This window comes from Lolium rigidum, chromosome 6 (assembly GCF_022539505.1).
Source record: "Lolium rigidum isolate FL_2022 chromosome 6, APGP_CSIRO_Lrig_0.1, whole genome shotgun sequence".
NCBI lineage: Eukaryota > Viridiplantae > Streptophyta > Magnoliopsida > Poales > Poaceae > Lolium > Lolium rigidum.
In genome coordinates this window covers 57919910-57937232 of record NC_061513.1, presented here as the reverse complement: position 1 = coordinate 57937232, position 17323 = coordinate 57919910, and the positions used below count along the sequence as shown (strand labels likewise).

The window sequence follows — 17323 nt, the reverse complement described above, 5'->3', positions numbered from 1 at the left end:
ATACACGATTCACGAAGCTGGACGTCCCGGCGAGCAAACGATGACGATGAAGGCCACTCAGGCTACCAGGCGTCGGCGCCACGGATGCCTCATACGTGAAGCTGCACTTCCTGGTGAGAGGAGGGCGACGGCAACATTGAGGGAAGGGAACAAGTTTTATTCATGGTTGTTAGTCTTGGCTTTGGCCCTCCTAACTGTGTTTTCAGCTATGTGAGTTGTTGCTGTTAGATGAGAAAAAAACGGTCTAGAACCCTCGACGTCCCCCTCTGCAGTTTGACGCTCAACGTCAGAGGGTCTCGTTCCAGAAATAGAAGGACCTAGCGCTGCTTCTATCTCCTCCTCCTCCATAGGTTGGTTCCCCTCATTCGGCCGGTCTCGCCGCCGTCAGGAGGGGTAGAAAGCTTGATCTATGCATGTAATGTTTAATAAATGTAGTGTTTTAAATAGATTAAATTATGGTTTTCTCTCCATCTAAACGAAGATGGTATCGCTTACAATAAGTAAGTGACCACATTCGATGACGAGATCTCTTTCCCGATGTTAATAGTGTTTTTGAAAGATTAAAATTTTCTAGGTATCTTCAGACTTTGTTCGCCAGGTCGATTTTAGAGATTTTCTCACGGTTGCAGCAATGAGGATTATACTTACAATATTTGTCTCGGCTGCGAGTCCTTAGCAATAATGATTTGTACTCTCGGCTATACTCTATAGCTACGCCAACCACGTTGTTTGATTGTTTTTCCCTGAATAGTGGTGGTGGTAGTCTCGCCAATTTTAATAGATTAATTCAATAGCCGCACGGGTGTACCTCCGTTGCGCCTGGGGGTGCCTCCAGCGGCCCGACGTATTTGCACGTCAACATGAATTGGATGTTTCAAAATAACAAATAAACATTTTGAGCGAAGTCATAGTTATTACATCCAATTTTTTAAAAGTCTACATGAAAATAAGATGATATTCCTCTAGGCATTGTCTTCATGGCCAGCCAATGCTCACTGATGCTCAATCAGATCTGTCTGTAGGCGTCGCACACGACATCGTCAGTGACTTCTACATTCATATGCATATAGTTATCTCAGGATAATACCCCAGGGATTGGCGCAATCAACTCACCTTAGAAATCGTAGTGGTGTTCATTGCGGCCATCAGGATACTCGTCCTCAACGATCATGTTGTGCATGATCACGCAACATGTCATCACCTCATGTATGGTCTTCAGCGACCATGTTCTCGCCGGGTGATGGACAATTACCCACCGAGTTTGGAGCACACCAAATCCTCGCTCCACATCTTTCATGGAAGCCTCTTGCATCTTGACAAACCTCCTTGTCTTCTCCGAGTTTGGATTACGGACAGTCTTCACAAGTGTGGCTCAGTCAGGGTAGATGCCATCAGTAAGATAATATGGCTTGTCATATGCATTTCCATTGACCTCGTAGCTCAACCAGGGAGTTTTGCCTTGCATAAGCCTGTTGAAAACCGGTGATCGGTGCAACACATTGATGTCGTTATTGGAACCGGCCATGCCAAAAAATGAATGCCAAATCCATAAATCTTGAGATATGACTGTTTCAAGAATGATAGTCCGTCCCTCCGCATGCCCGTTGTACTGACCCTGCCATCCAAATGGACAATTCTTCCACTCCCAATGCATGCAATCTATGTTATCAATCATTCCTGGGAAGCCTCTAAACTCGTTGATAGACAACAGCCGCCTTGTATCCTCAACTGTTGGCTCCCTACAGTAATGCTGTTTGAACACGGCAATCACGACTCGGCAAAAACGGTACATGGACTCAAGGCAGGTGCTCTCACTCATTCGAAGATACTCATCGAATATATTAGCAACCATTCATATGATAAATAAGAATAGTTGCGGATCATTTTTTTGTAGGAGGTGAAGCCTAGTGCACCTGTTGCATCGGGCCTTCATTGGAAGTAGGGTCGTAGTCTCTGACGCCTCTTAGAATGACCATGAACATGTTCCTTGACATCCTGTACCGGCGCCGGAACAATTTTTCCGGGAACATCAGATTGGTGCGGTCGAAGTAGTCCGCGTGGAGCCGGAGGTGCCCTTCCAATCTGTTGCGCGGAAGATTTTTCGAGCGGCCCTTCACAGAGCCCCGGTGCACCGATGTCTGGCTTGAATTGTACTCATGGAGGATGGAGGCCGCAACAGTAGTCATTGTCCGCGTCGAATGATCGGACTCCTCGTCGGAAGAGGAGTCAACGACCTCCGGGCGGAACTTGTCCAACATCTGCGACATGTCCATCTGTGTGGATAGGAACTGCGGATCAATGGTCTCGCATAATAGGGCCGAAAACACGAGTAAGAAACCTACCGGCGCAATTGACCGAACAGGTCGTCGGCGGCGAGGCCGGGCGGCGCAACCGTCAAAGTTTGGCCCCCCAAACAGGCGACAGGTGCGCGCCAGAACCTACCCCGACTGAGATCCTGCTGTCCGACGAGGCGAGGACCGAGCCGACGACGTGTACTGTGGCGGTGCGGCGTGGCGGCTGCAGGTGGGGTTGGGGCGATGTCGTCGCACTAGGACAACAAAGAAGTGGGAAAAAGAAGCAAATCGAAGCGATCGATTTCGCTGTCCCTAACGTGCGGGACCGGGTAAGAAAAGGAGGACGCTCGGCGCCATCGTGAAGCGTCCGCGAAGACACAAACCTGGCGCATATTTGGACCATACTTGGTCGCTCCGCTGGAGCAGGACCCAGACGCATTTTCGGCCCCGACGCATTTTGTGTCACCGCTGGAGATGCCCTTATATTTTCAGCTTCGGCGGAGCACCAGGGAGGCGGACGACCGAGGCGGTATACCCAGTTCCGAGTCCCTGCCACGCTAGGATGAGACACCGGCGGAGCACCACTAGAGGGATCGGATGGTGGTGAGAGTTGCGCGAGATGCCGCAGCGCCTCCGATTCCGTCGCTCGCCGAGACTGTTGGAGTCTAGCGCCAGCGCCACGCCGGCTGTTGTTCTGGACGTGGCCGGGCGACGGGTGGGCTAGAAATGATGAGGGAATCACGCAACGCACCGCAGCGCCTCGTCTCGACGCCTGGGGATTCGGATTCCATCCACGACCCGCGTCCCGTCTCCGGTGACCACTCTAGCGCCGGTTCTCTATCCGGATCACGATAGATCGAGAACTTCAGATTAGACATCGACGGCGACTCGTGTTCCTCGACGACCAATTTTTCTCGGCCATTCAACATTGGAGAGATAGAGGAAGCCCGAATTACGGAAGCAGAAGGATAACGTACTCCTCCACAGCAAAAGCCATTCTCCGGCGATTTACGTACGTGGGCCGTGTGGCCCGTATCAAATTCGCAATACCCGCCGAAACTGGTTGTCCTGTGCACCCGGTGGGACCGCACGGCTTTAATGCGTGATGAAAGGACCGTGACCCACACCACTTGGCTGGGTCCACCTGCTAGCGGTCAGGTCTGCTGTGCTAGGTGGTGGGCCACGTGTGGCAGTGCCTGGGCGACCTGCTTTCCTTTATCGAGCCCACCCAAAAGCGCTAGTGTACAAACTCGGCAGCCGCCGCGCAATGAGGATCCTCAGAACGGCGCATGATTAAAACGGACGGTCCAAAATTCGAATAGTATCATTGCAGAAGATAGAGGCATCGACGTAGCCTCTTTTCGAAACTTGGCCGTCGACGTAGTAGTCAAAAAGTCGGTTTCGGTTTCTTCAAGCTTGGCGGCCGTTCAAAAGTGAACGTGCACTGATAGGAAAAATTCGGGCTTTCACGAACCATCCTCATGAATCATAGGACCGCCTTTTCATATCGACAACATTCGTACAATCCTTTTTTGATTATGTATGACGGTTATAATCCTTCTCGACAAAATTGATTTAGGAAATCTTTATTCTGCGCAGGAACGGTAGAACTATAAACCTCAAATGCAAAGAGAAAAAAGATTATTTTAAATCCTAAACTTGTATAGATTTGGCTAGGAAACCTTGAACCTCAAATCCATTTAGTTTTTACCTGAACTTGCAAATTCCAGTCTAAAGCACTGCTGTTTGGTGCACAGTAAAAGCAACAATCCTGTCTAAGATTACATGCTACTCCCACTAACGGTGGAGGCCAAGATGTCATATACATACCTCTGCTATTCGTTTTGCTAGAAAGGACTAGTTTTATGCAATTTACTCGCGTAAAGGTGTCCGTCGATAGATGCTCGCGGAGAAGGTATTTGTCTTATCCTCGGTACTTATCTATGCTTCCTTGGTCCCCCACGCAGCTCGAGATTCCTACGGTCTCCCTCTCGCACACACACACACACCCCTCTGCGGTAACCACTTAAATCCGCAACCGATGACATATCGTACCTTGGCCGAGCTTGCTCGTCATGGCCTTTGTCACGCGGTGCAAAAAGATAAATATGGCATGTGGTTCAACTTAGTTAGTGAAAGTAGCTATTTAGAATGAAAATCTGCTCCAAACAACAGCTCCCATGTTTAAACAATAGAGATTTGAAGTTCAGTGTTCATTTCGCCGAACCTCTACAAATTTAGGATCAAATAGATTTTTAATTTCCTTGTGCAAAATGTATTTGCGAGAAAGCCACCATGTTCATGATTTTCTTTTGGATAAAAGTTCCCTGGCATTACAAGAAACATACCATAGTACAATGCACCACAAGTTGAGCTCCCTTGGGCTGCAGTTCTGCTATGGTGGAGGTTTTTTTGCATTGACATAGTCGATGTCGCTCCAGTGCCACAGAAGACAAAGCCCCCTCAACCTCAGTCAAGCTGTCAAGCTAGCGCAGCTTGACGTTCTTTTTGTGTTGTCTTATGTTTTAGTTTCGGTGTGTATATTATAACTCTTAGTGTAACTTCTAATCAGTTGGTGGCTTCGTCAATTAAAAGCTCGGCTCATTTCGTTTTAAAAAAATCATCGATTTAAGAAATCAGGAAAATCGAAACTTGGAGATTCTGCCGAGAAAAATCCTGCTACAAATGTATTTGCGTGAAAGCTGCCAGGTTCATAGCTTTGAAAGGGAAAAAAACGAATCTTTGATTTATTTAGAGATAAAAACTGAAAGAAATCAGCAAATGAAAACTTGGAGATTCTGCGGAGAAAAATCTGGACTACAGACAGGAGACAGCGATACGGGTCAATCTTTTTGGGCCGTAGGGCAAACAGCCTCCACACGACAAGCGGCGACCTCTTTAAATCCCGTCCGTTCATGTTCGACCGGGAGGGCATCCTCGGAAGCCCTCACCCTCACACCCCCCAACCCCACCCATGGCCGCCGCCACCGCCGCCGCCCCGACCACCACGGCCGCCTCCCGCCTCCTCCTCCACCCCCGCGCCGCCGCCACGCCATCCCCCACCCACCACCACCTCCTCAGCCGCCACGCCACCCCCTCCCCCCTCCCGCTGCGCCACCGCGCCGTCCGCGCCGCACCGGTGCGCGCCTGGCCCGACAGCGTCACGCCCTTCAACTTCGGCGACGACGACGATGTCGGCGACGACCACCCGCGCGAGGAGTGCGGCGTCTTCGGCGTCGTCGGCGACCCGGAGGCCTCATCCCTCTGCTACCTGGGCCTGCAGAAGCTGCAGCACCGCGGGGAGGAGGGCGCCGGCATCTGCGCCGCCGGGGACGACGGCGAGCTCAAGTCCGTCACGGGCCTCGGCCTCGTGGGCGACGTCTTCCGCGACAAGGCGCGCCTCGAGAGCCTCCCGGGCCAGGCCGCCATCGGCCACGTCCGCTACTCCACCTCGGGCCCCGGGGGCCCCAACCTGAAGAACGTGCAGCCCTTCCTCGCCGGCTACCGCTTCGGGCAGCTCGCCGTGGCGCACAACGGGAACCTCGTCAACTACACGGCCCTGCGCGCCAAGCTCGAGACGCAGGGCTCCATCTTCAACAACTCGTCCGACACGGAGGTCATCCTGCACCTCATCGCCACCTCGCTCTCGCGCCCGCTGCTCGCGCGGATCTGCGACGCCTGCGAGCGCCTCGCCGGGGCATACTCGCTGCTCTTCCTCACCGCCGACAAGCTCTTCGCCGTGCGCGACCCCTTCGGCTTCCGCCCGCTCGTCATGGGCCGCCGCCCCAACGGCGCCGTCGTATTCTCGTCCGAGACGTGCGCGCTCGACCTCATCGACGCCGTATACGACCGCGAGGTCGCGCCCGGGGAGGTGATCGTCGTCGACCGCAGGGACATGTCCGTCTCGTCCGCCTGCCTCGTCCCGCACCGTCCGCGCAAGTCGTGCGTCTTCGAGCACATCTACTTCGCCCTGCCCAACTCCATCGTCTTCGGCCACGCCGTCCACGAGCGCCGCACCGCATACGGCCGCGCGCTCGCCGAGGAGTCCCCGGCCCCCACCGCCGACGTTGTCATCCCTGTCCCTGATTCCGGATTCTACGCCGCGCTCGGCTTCGCGCAGGCGTCGGGGCTCGAGTTCCAGCAGGGCCTCATCCGGTCCCACTACACGGGCCGCAGCTTCATCCAGCCCACGCAGGCCATCCGCGACCTCGCCGTCAAGCTCAAGCTCGCGCCCGTGCGTGGCGTCATCGAGGGCAAGAGCGTGGTCGTCGTCGACGACTCCATCGTGCGCGGCACCACCTCCAGCAAGATCGTGCGCCTGCTCCGCGACGCCGGAGCGCGCGAGGTGCACATGCGCATCTCCAGTCCCCCGGTCGTCGGCCGGTGCCACTATGGCATCGACACGCCCAGTGAGGGCGAGCTCATATCCAACAAGTTGGACATTGAGGGCGTGCGCAAGATGATCGGCTGCGACTCGCTCGGATTCCTCTCCATCGACAAGCTACACAGCATCTACGGTGAAGAGGCCAATGAGCTCTGCGACGCGTGCTTTACACGGAACTACCCGGTGCCGCTCCCTGAGCCGGTGCCGGAGCTGGTGTCGTCTTTCGAAGACTGATATCGGGAAGTGGCTATACTCTGCATCCTTTACTATAGGATTTTTAGCTTAATTGTGGGCATGGCGAACTGTGTGGTGGCAAATGCATTCATCATCTGAATTTTTGCAGGTCTTATTAAGTTTGTGTCAGTGAGCGATAGTTTTTCGTGGCCCCTCAATTGAGATTTCAAAACCCTTTTCTTGAGTTTATCATCAATTTATATAAGAGAAAGGTTGGCGACTTAGGGATTTTGTTTCTATTCATTATAAAGAGTTGCCTGACTGAATTCCTAGTGAAGTGCATTTTGCGAGCTCCTTCTGTCGAATCGAATACGGACGTACTGTACATCTGTCGAATTGCCAATGGGAAGTGCTGAGCGTCCCCCGGGGGATCCGAAATCAGATCCCCCGGGTCGCCAGCCGTCTGATCGAGTCAACGGATCACGCGCGTCCGTCCGATGTCCATCATGCACGGGAGACTTTTCTCCACCACGTGGGTGGTCCCCGCCATCCACATGCCCCAGCTTGCATCGCATCTGAAAGCCATGGCTGGGAGTGGACGCCACCGGGGAGTACGCCGCCGGAGTGGACGACGCCGGAGTGGACGCAGCCGAGTAGACGCCACCGGGAAGGACGTCGTCGGAGAAGACCACTTGTAGCAGCGTCGGCGCCGTTTGTAGCAACGACAACGACCTTGTGTAGCAGCCATGGCGGCCTTCCGTAGCAGCGCCACCGACAACTTGTAGCAGCGCCGCCGGCCACTCGTAGCAGCGCCACCGGTAGCTTGTAGCAGCCTCGACCGGCGATTGTAGCAGCGCTGCCGGCCCCTCGTAGCAGCCTCGACGGCTGACTGTAGCAGCGCCGCCGATAACTTGTAGCAGCCTTGACGGGTGATTGTAGCAGCCGCCGCCGGCCACTCGTAGCATCACCACCCGTAGCTTGTAGCAGCCGCCGCCGGCCATTTGTAGCAGGGCGCACAAGCAATTGTAGCAAGGCAGACGGACGATTGTAGCAGCATCGCCCGACGCCTTGTAGCAGCGGCGGCGGAGATAGAATTCCTCCGAGGTTGAGAGGGGGTGGCCGGAGCTAGGCGAGCAGAGATGAGGTTGAGAGGGAGGCGCGCCGGCTTGGAACGCACCGATGGCGGCGGCGCGGAGGCGGGCTCGGCGCGTCGCCCTACCGGTGGGGAGGAAGAGAGCTGGGCCGGCCAGGCGGGCCAGCGGCGCGGGGGACGGAGCAGAACTCCAGGTTGTCGTCCTGCTCGTGCGGAGAAGAAGAGTGCGCGGTGGGGAGGAGATGGGGAACGAACGGAGGAAAATTCTCCTCAGACGATAAGGTGGGCCTCACCTGGGCACGTGGTGGTCGGTCGCAGGACACGCGTCCGCGGATGGACCCGGACGATCCAAGACGTAATCCCCCGGGGGAACAGCAGCGTTTCCCATTGCCAATATATATCACAAGAATTTCTAGCGTAGTTGTATTAGTGTAGCGATGGGTGTGGAACTTGCATCCTATCAGCAAACAATGTAAACTTCATACAAGTCAGCATTCCTTGCTTGCTTCTGTTTAGAACAAAATACTAACATCAAAAATGCATAACAGCCTAAGGCTGGTGCCAATGCATCATAGGCTATAGCCTCGCCAGCTTTTACCCTCACTCTCACCCCACGTTGTCAGTGCACGGGCTATAGTGTCAGCTCTCACTTCTCTCTCCTCCACGTCAGCTTTTCTCTCTCCTCGACATTAGCATTCAAAATAATGCAAGAAAATTATTTTATTTAACTAAAATTGTTACCGATTACATTATAAAAAAAATTACATAAAAAATTGAAAAAATTACATAATCTAGGCATTAGCCCATACATGCTCAATCAAATCATGCTGGAGCTGTGTATACATCGGTGAGTCCCTCATTTCGTTGTCCATCTGAATCCTGGCTGCTAGGCTTGGTGGTGCATTGTTGTGTATCGCAGGGCCGACATTGGAATCAACTGTCTCATAGATGTCCTCCAAATTTTTATCACGCTCATCGTCGATGATCATGTTGTGCAGAATGACACATGCATGCATGATCAACCCAAGAGTACGCCTCGAGTAGGAGCGTCCCGGAACTGCTAGAATGTTGAACCTAGCCTTCAGCACTCCAAAGGCACACTCGACATCTTTGCGCCAAGCTGATTGAGCAGCAGTGAACAGTCGATGCTTTTCACTTTGTGGAAGAGTAACACCTTTCATGAACACCGGCCAGGAGGGGTAGATGTCGTCGGCAAGGTAGTAACCCCAGTTGTACTCGTGTCCATTCACCGTGAAGTTCACTATGGGTGCTTCTCCCCTAAGCACATCAGTGAACAACGACGACTGATTGAGTACATTGAGGTCGTTGTTGGACCCGGCCACTCCAAAAAAGACATGCCAGATCCAACGATCATACGACGCAACGGCTTCTAAGATTATGGTAGGGTGCTTGATGTCTCCCCTTGTGAATTGACCGGCATGCGCCACTGGGCAGTTTCTCCACTGCCAATGCATGCAATCGATGCTCCCTAACATGCCCGGAAAGCCACGCTCCTCGGCTTTCGCTAACAGACGCTGAGTATCCGCGACATTTGGTCGACGGCAAAACTCTTCCCCGTAACAGTGAATGATGCCTTCACAGAATCTATCTAGACAATCTGATGAAGTTTGTCTAGCTAACTTAAGCCACTCATCTATCGTATCTGCAGCGGCTCCATAAGCTAATAAACGCAAAGCCGCGAGTACACTTTTGTAGGGAGAAAAACCAGCACGGTTGAGAGCATCAACTCTTTGGGTGAAATACGGAGAGTATTCACCCAATCTATCCACAATGCGTAGAAAAAGGGATCGCCTCATCCGATACCTTCGCCGAAAGAAGCTCGGAGGATAAGCACAGTTGTCGGCGAAGTAGTCGTCGTAGAGCCGATCGTGGGCACCCAGACGATCACGCCTGATGAACTCTCGATGGCGTCGCGGCCGTCTTGGCTCCGCCTCGAGGTTGAGCATCGCCTCCTCATACTCCGCCTGGAATGCACCGATCATATCACCCTCCATTCCGTCGCTCGAACTGCTGCTAGACGAAGACATGGCGTTGAGAGGAGTGGAAATGGAGAGTGGAGGAGATGAAGTAAGATGTGGAATGAGTGAAACCATATGGGGGTATTTATAGGGGGTGGGGATGAAATTTTGGGGTTTTTGGCTTTTTTTCGAATTTTTTGAGCCAGCAACGGCTACCCCAACGGCTAGCTGACGTGGACGAATCAGATCGCGCCACCTCAGCTAGCCGTTACCCCCTCGCTCTCGCTCCGACTCGCCAACGCATCGCCCCCGCTCTCGCCCCCCTCTCGGCGCCTGCGCGGGCGGCAGCCGGGCGGTAGCGGGCGCTACCGCCGGGCGGTGGATCCACCGCCCCGCGCTGCTGTCTCGCCTTGCTCTCGCCCCGCTATCGCCTCCAGGCGGGCGGAACCGCCCGCGCTGCCGCCCGCGTTGGCACCAGCCTAATACAGGCAACAACCATCAGGAGACATGATAGTCGGCATTTGAACCGTTTTGGTGTGAGTGATTCAGTCTTGCTTCTTGGTATCTCAACTAGCGGGCAAGCAAAAGAGCTTAAGTATAATTTGCAATCGCCTTTGTCTGGGTTAAACTTGACAATGTTTCTCCTAACATGAGTTAATTGATGGCCATCTGTTGAACTTCTGCTGTGGCCATGGTCAGCTGAACCACATTATGCATGCTTAGGTTGTTGATACGTGTTACATTAGTGATTAGTGAACGGAGAGTACATAATATACATGTCTTAGAATTGAACTATCGAGTCTCCATCTTTCCATGACCTAAGGTGACCAAATAATGCAGCTAATGCTAGAAAAAACATAAGCCCTAAGTGACCAAATGATGCATCTAAGTCTAGAAAAACATAGTAAGCACTTTAATAACCAGACAAATATAAAGACTGCAAGTGGTATAAAAAGTTACCGGACTGAATTACTAAATGAAGTGCATTTTGCGGGCTCCTGTTGAATCGAATCCTGACGTACATCTGCCAAAGTGCATGCCAATATATATCTACATCTGGGAAGCCAAGCAAGAAATTCATGTGTAGTTCTAGTAGTGTACTGATAGTCTGGAACTTGCACGTGTCGATCAACTTTGTAACATCATAGAGGTTGTTGCGTCGTCAGGCAGTGTTCCTTGCTTCCACAATCCACATTCAGTTATCTAGTGTCCACTTTCCCCTCGCTCTCGCCCAAGCTAGGTTTTGAGAGTCGCTCCCGAGGTTTCGGGGCCTCTCCCCTTCTCCTCCGGCTGCTCTGCCAATCGGAGTGGGCAGGGTCTTCAGTAGCTTTTGGAGCTTGTGCTCCAGCCGTTCCCAAGCGAAGACATGGTTTCACCCGGCAGCGACTGTTACCTGAGCGTTTACTTCCTCCTTTAGAGGATCTTCCTCAGCCTCGGCGTCACCTCTCAAGCTTCGGCTCCCCCCAAGTGGCGATGTTGACGAGGCGGTTCCTCGGCAATGCCCACCATGAGGGGTTTGGGTTTTAGAGAAAGGCGACGACGGAAGTTCCGGGAGCGAGACGGTACACGACGTACCCAGGTTTACGTCCCCACGGTGGAGGATCGCTACGTCCTGCTAGCAATCCACTATATGAATATATGTGTACAGGGGGCCGCCATAGGCGGAGTTGTTGGATCTAGTCTAGTTCTAATCTGTGGGTTGTGGTGTCCAGGCGTGTCGCCTCTATGATTATGTTTCTGAATATGCTTGTCCCTAAGGGGTGCCCCTGTCTGGCTTTATATATCAGCCAAGTTAGGGTTTACAAGAGTCCTAGTAGGAATCGTATTGGAGTCTTCTTTCCTTGTAGTCCAAGTTGAGGCGCGTGCAGGTCCAGCTTGTTGAGTCCTTGTGCTGATCCAACTTCATAGTTTGCACCGGGTATGGCAATGTCGAGTACCCGAAGGGTTATGCCAATGTCAGATGTCCCCGGCGGGAGTAGAAGCGGTGGCGCCTAGAGGCTGCTTGATGCCGGCGATGGGCAAGGATTTGGTTGACTTTGTGCCATTATCTTTAGGGTGTTCCATGTAAAAGTGCAGGACATCTATGTAATTTTCATTTCCTATCAGGTCTGATTTGTAAATGTTTATGCACCACCGAAGTAATAAAAGCTCAAGGTCCTTCGTGGCCTCTCTGTTGAAAAAAATCACCTATCTAGAACGAAATACTCACCGAAAACGCATAATATCATGACATCGTCATGTATCTTCCTTTAAATGCAATCCTGGCTAGAACAACGATACTTTATCATAAATGGTTTCTCAGGCTCGCTGATATTTTGAAACCTTGAGTTTGCTATATGTGGATGCAGTTATCCTATCCACTTCTTCGATAGCGACATGTGTTACTTTATGGAATAGTCACCCGTTAACACTTTCTCCGAATGTACTAATAGCTATGGGTTCGCTAAATCTGTTTATTATTTAATAGTTTCTCAGCTGTGATTTAGGTGATGAACTCATTATCAGATGACGATCTCCTACGGTCATTGTCAGACCGTACCTACAGGATGCGCCATTGTGTTCAGGGTGCACCATTGATGTCTTGAGTTCGTATTATTAAAGAGGATTCAAGCATGTCTTTAGCTGTTAAGAGGTGCGAGCTAGTTTCAGAGCTTGAGAACTGAATGCCGTGGTTGGAGAGGCAAACGACAATCAGGAAACGTGATAATCCATTTCAACCTTGTAGGGGCTATTTGATCCGAGGGATTCTGATAATCGCAGGATTGCAATTGTATTCTTAATCCAATTCTGTTGGATTTATTTGATTTCATCACACGAAATGAAGGATTCTGAAAATGATGTTTGAGTAGATATTAGATTTCCTATGGAAACTAGTGCAGATGATTCCTTAGACCTAATTCCCATGAGATTCAATCCTAGAAACCAAACAATCACCATAGGAAAATTCCTATCTATAGGTTTTAATCCTACAACATTTCTATGAAAATATTTTGAATCAAAGAGGCCTTAAGGTTTTTCTTCGTGTGTTGACAACTGCAGGGCAAGCAACAGAGCTAAGTGATGGTCAGCAAAATAAACTTCCTCTGCTCTCGCCATGGTCAGCTGAACTATATGCATGCTTGGGTTCTTGATAGATATGCAGATTTTAGATTTGAATGCTCAGTAAGGTTTCAAAACCTTTCCATGCTGTCTCAGTAAGATATCAAAAACTTTTCCTGAGTTAATTAATTGACAAAATAAATGTTTTCCACTGCAGAGAAAGAAACAACGTCCATATTGTACTAGTATAACACCCGTTTTGTATCCAAACTTGAAATGCAGTTTTTTATTAAGACAAACCTAGTAGGTAGTCTAAGTTGTGCCTTGAATTTGGCTCAATATCTCCATCATGGCACTCTCTTCTTCAAGCTAATGCCACTATTAGGGCTTGCATATTTTTTTATGGCTGGCTAGGTGCATTTTTTAAGCTCCTGTTGAACCAGGAAAATATTTATGCCAAATATAGTTCAGATCTGCAAAGCCAAGCAACAGAGTTCATATGGAGTGTGGCTCGTTTTCTACATCAGGCTGATTAAGTCACACGTCACGCATTGCAAGCCATTCTATTTCACATGGAGAGAGTAGTAGCTATACACTAAACATGATTTTTCATCTGATAGCACTTGCCAAAATAATACTGCAACTATTAAGTTAACTGTAACTTGACAAGCTTCTATTGTTAGCAGATCGGTGCACAAAACTGCGTAAGAGAACACTGCAGAGTGCAGACAAAGGATATCTGAACTCTATGGATGGCTCAACATTCACAAGTATTAACTCTCAACTGTTAAATACAAGAGCTAAGCTTACAGTATAGAGTAATGCATCCCAGGAATCATTTAGCATACTGATATATTCCTTTATATTTTGTCCAATATTGTATACAGTCTAACTTAAGAAATGGGTTCTGTGACACCATAATGAAGAAAAGTTGTGGAGAAATTTTGCCATCTCAACATTTTTTTACAGGGATGCTATCTCAAATATATTTGCTGTCTGCAATGGCACTAATTCACCATACTCCTACAATTGATGAATTGAAGAACTCGGCAAGGAGCGCCAAGTAAGAATGGGTTAAACAAAATTGGAATTAGAGTGTCAGGAAAGATTGGGGATATAGGTAGATGTACAGGCAGAAAATCACCAGTAATCTTAGTTTTGGGTCTTCTCCACCTTAGACTTGATCTTCTGCTCCATGATTGCCTTCTCGGTGTCGAGGCTAAACATCCTGTTGAGGGCGCGCATGTTCTCGAGTGTTTCACCGAGGGTGTGGCTGTCGGTGCCATCGCATCTGAGGTGCTGCAATGGGCCATGAAGAAGCTTGTTCACTATGCCGGTACTGAGCTGCTCAATGGATTTTTTCATTTTCTTGGTCAGGGCATCTTCTCCGATCTTCTGCAGGCACTTGTCAAGCTCTGAAGCCCTGATCCTGTCGGCATATGACCTCAGAGACTTGATGGTTGGAACGGTCTCTAGGGAGTCCCTCCATGCCTCGAACCGTTTTAGTTCTTCGGAAATTATTGTCTGGGCCTCCATTGCTTTCCTGAGTCGGTCTTGCTTGTTTTCTTCCACCACCTCTTTCAAGTCATCAACATTGTATACTCGTGCATGGCCAACATCAGACACACAGGCACTGACATTCCTGGGGACAGATATGTCGACAAAAAGTCGAACACCACCAACTGCATCAGAAACAGGAGGAAGTACTTGTGCGTGTTCCTTCATGAACAATGGGGATTCAGATGAGGTGCTTGTGAACACAACATCAGCATCGGCTGCGGCTTCATACATCTCTGTGAGAGGCCTATACACAATCTCGATGTCATTCATCTCTTCCCGGATGGCATCTACCCTTTCAACGGAGCGGTTCACCACAACAACCTTCTTGCATCCTTTCGCCATCAGATGTTTGATCACCAATTTCCCCATTTTGCCAGCACCGATCAAAAGCATCCTAGCTGACAAGCAGTCAGACCTCGGAAGCTTCATCAGGGCCAATTCAACCGCGGCTGAACTGACAGACACAGCACCAGATGATATGTTTGTTTCACAGCGGACACGCTTTCCAGCTGTGATCGCATCCTTGAACATCCTATCGATGTTCTTTCCCAAGCCTCCACTGTTTTGCCCACTTCTGACAACTTGCTTAACTTGAGCGAGTATTTGTCCTTCTCCAAGAACTAAAGAGTCAAGCCCAGCAGACACCTCAAACAGATGTCGGGTAGCATCACTGTCACGCAACATGAAGAGGTGCTCCCTGAGCTCAGAAGCTGGGATTCCACTTTTCTGCAAAAATAAGCAGTACTACATTAGAGTTTTTCTTCGCAAACTGTGTTCTTGAACAACAGAAAAAAAATACATCAAGCAAGAATTTGATTTGGTAAAATAATCCTTACCATTGACATCCAATCTACTACTTCTCTCATACCCCGGTTCCAGGATAAAGCCACCACATAAATTTCCATCCTGTTGCAGGTACTAAGAACAGCAGCCTCTTCAATGTGATTAAGATTGGTGAGTTCTGAAACAGCACGGGGCCATAGTTCTTCTGCAACCGCGAGTTTTTCACGCATCTCCACCGGTGCTGTGTGTATACTGAGGCCTATTACAGCTATGCTACTCTTTTCTTTCATGTAGCCTGGTATGAAAACAGAAACATTGTCAAAATAGTCGAGCACAAAAGTTTCTAATCAAAGAATGAAACTGACGACAACTACATATCATCACAAACTCTTGGAAACTTTGACACATGCTTGGAAACGAAAACAACACATTATCTCATATCTGAAATGTTAAATAGTGATAAGACTCCAACATGCTAAATAGTGATAGACCCCAAAAAAATTTAGTGCTATATGCCTATATACTCCAGCATGCAACGAGTACTGCCCATTATTATCATGTTATGTGATATTGTGATCCATACACATATGAATACCTGATATCTTATCCCTCAAAAGAATGGCATCATTCGTGCAGGATTCGATTACTATCGCAATTTCGTTATGCTACTAGTTTTTCAATGCAGCTGCAAAGCACGTCCCCCCCCCCCCCCCAAAAAAAAGGATCACCAAGGACCTGGAAGAGCTCTCCAAGTTCCGACCTGCAGACCAAATACTACAGCACCACCAAAACGTTGACCAAGTCGCACTACAACCACAAAGCACCGCAAAGATCCCTCAATTCGCGTACCACCAACGGAACCAAACCGGCATAATCTCGCATCAGAGTAAATTCGAGGCGAGGGAACTCACGGTCGGCGGAGATCTTGAACTGCTCGAGCGCGGCGATGCTAGCCGCCTTGACCGCCGCCTGCGGCTGGACCTCCACGCCGGCGTCGCACCGTACCACGCAGGACGCCCGCCGCCGGCCGGCGGGGACCCTCGCGCATGCGGCGGAACCCCGCGGCTTAGAAGCGGAGAATAGTGCTCCCGCCACGGCCGCTGACGACGTCGTGCTGGCCATCATCAGACCAAGAATGCAGCAGCCCTCTATGCTTAATCACGGTAGATAAATCAGAGAGAGAGATCCTTATATGTCTCCCTCTCTCTCGGCGATGATGTGTTGCGACCCGCGTTCTTGGACGGAGCTCAGCTGCGGGGAGGAAGATGGAGGGCGTGTGGAATTGGCATTCGCCTCGTGTTGGTCTGATGACCAGAGGGGAAGAAAAGCTGGAGCCAAAGGGGGCGGTTGGTGGTGCCGGCGGCGGTATGGCGTGTGCCGCGCACAATGGGACGCGTTTGGGGCTTGGTCTCCGGTCAGCGCTCTCTTGCCACATTCTTTTTTCAGAATACCACGATTTTGTTTCGACTAGTTGAAACATCTCCACATAAAAAAAACATGGATGGACTTTCCGAAACGCTAAGCTGCAAAAGTCTGGCAATACGTAGGTAAACTTAGGAAAGCATTTACCTGCAACTAAAAATAACTCGGGAAATTTGAATAGTCCATGAAGAACTTCAAAGAAAAATTGGACAACTCTGCCAGCCATTATGGCAATATCATTATTAACATAGAAAAACAGAAGGCCAATAGGCCAAGTAGTGAATGATTGCATTGTATAATGGAGGTGGAGTTATCATTTGTTTGTCCATTACGAGAATTTTTAGCAATGGGACACCCTAGATGATTGTATCAAAGAAACTCCCTGCATTGAGTCCTTTTTCATTGATTTAAGAGGGAGTGTCAAATGTAAAGGTTATAAAATTTAAATAGGTGATACAATCATATATTGCAAAGGTTATATACTAGCAACAAGATAAAAAAAAGGCACAATAATAACAAGAAAAGAGATCATCCAAGGGGGCACAATGACAAAGATAATGTATTCCAAAGTTCAAGTCCTTAAGGGGAATCACCA

At 49.9% G+C, this 17323-nt stretch overlaps 2 protein-coding genes across 2 annotated transcripts; one reads left to right on the top strand and one right to left on the bottom strand.

The window, feature by feature from the left end:
- Positions 1-5346: 5346 nt before the first annotated feature.
- LOC124666658 (amidophosphoribosyltransferase, chloroplastic-like) lies at positions 5347-7136 on the top strand (the record flags this gene model as incomplete). Its single annotated transcript, XM_047203994.1, has 1 exon — positions 5347-7136. A coding segment is annotated over one exon (1566 nt), but the record flags the coding sequence as incomplete, so codon positions are not given.
- Positions 7137-13789: 6653 nt separating this feature from the next.
- On the bottom strand, positions 13790-16634 carry LOC124660262 (glutamyl-tRNA reductase 2-like). The gene is made up of 3 exons (XM_047198076.1): positions 16218-16634; positions 15360-15601; positions 13790-15249 (listed from the first exon to the last, which is right to left on the bottom strand). The coding sequence occupies exons 1-3, from the start codon at positions 16429-16431 to the stop codon at positions 14116-14118; spliced, it is 1590 nt and encodes a 529-aa protein (XP_047054032.1). The 5' UTR covers positions 16432-16634; the 3' UTR covers positions 13790-14115.
- Positions 16635-17323: the final 689 nt, after the last annotated feature.

Bases quoted from the DNA above. Each gene is read 5' to 3' on its own strand.
- LOC124660262 (XM_047198076.1), bottom strand. From the start codon at position 16,431: ATGATGGCCAGCACGACGTCGTCAGCGGCCGTGGCGGGAGCACTATTC. The intron at 15,602-16,217 runs GTGAGTTCCCTC...TTTTCATACCAG, and splicing joins GTTCAAGATCTCCGCCGACC to GCTACATGAAAGAAAAGAGT. The intron at 15,250-15,359 runs GTAAGGATTATT...TTATTTTTGCAG, and splicing joins TAGTAGATTGGATGTCAATG to AAAAGTGGAATCCCAGCTTC.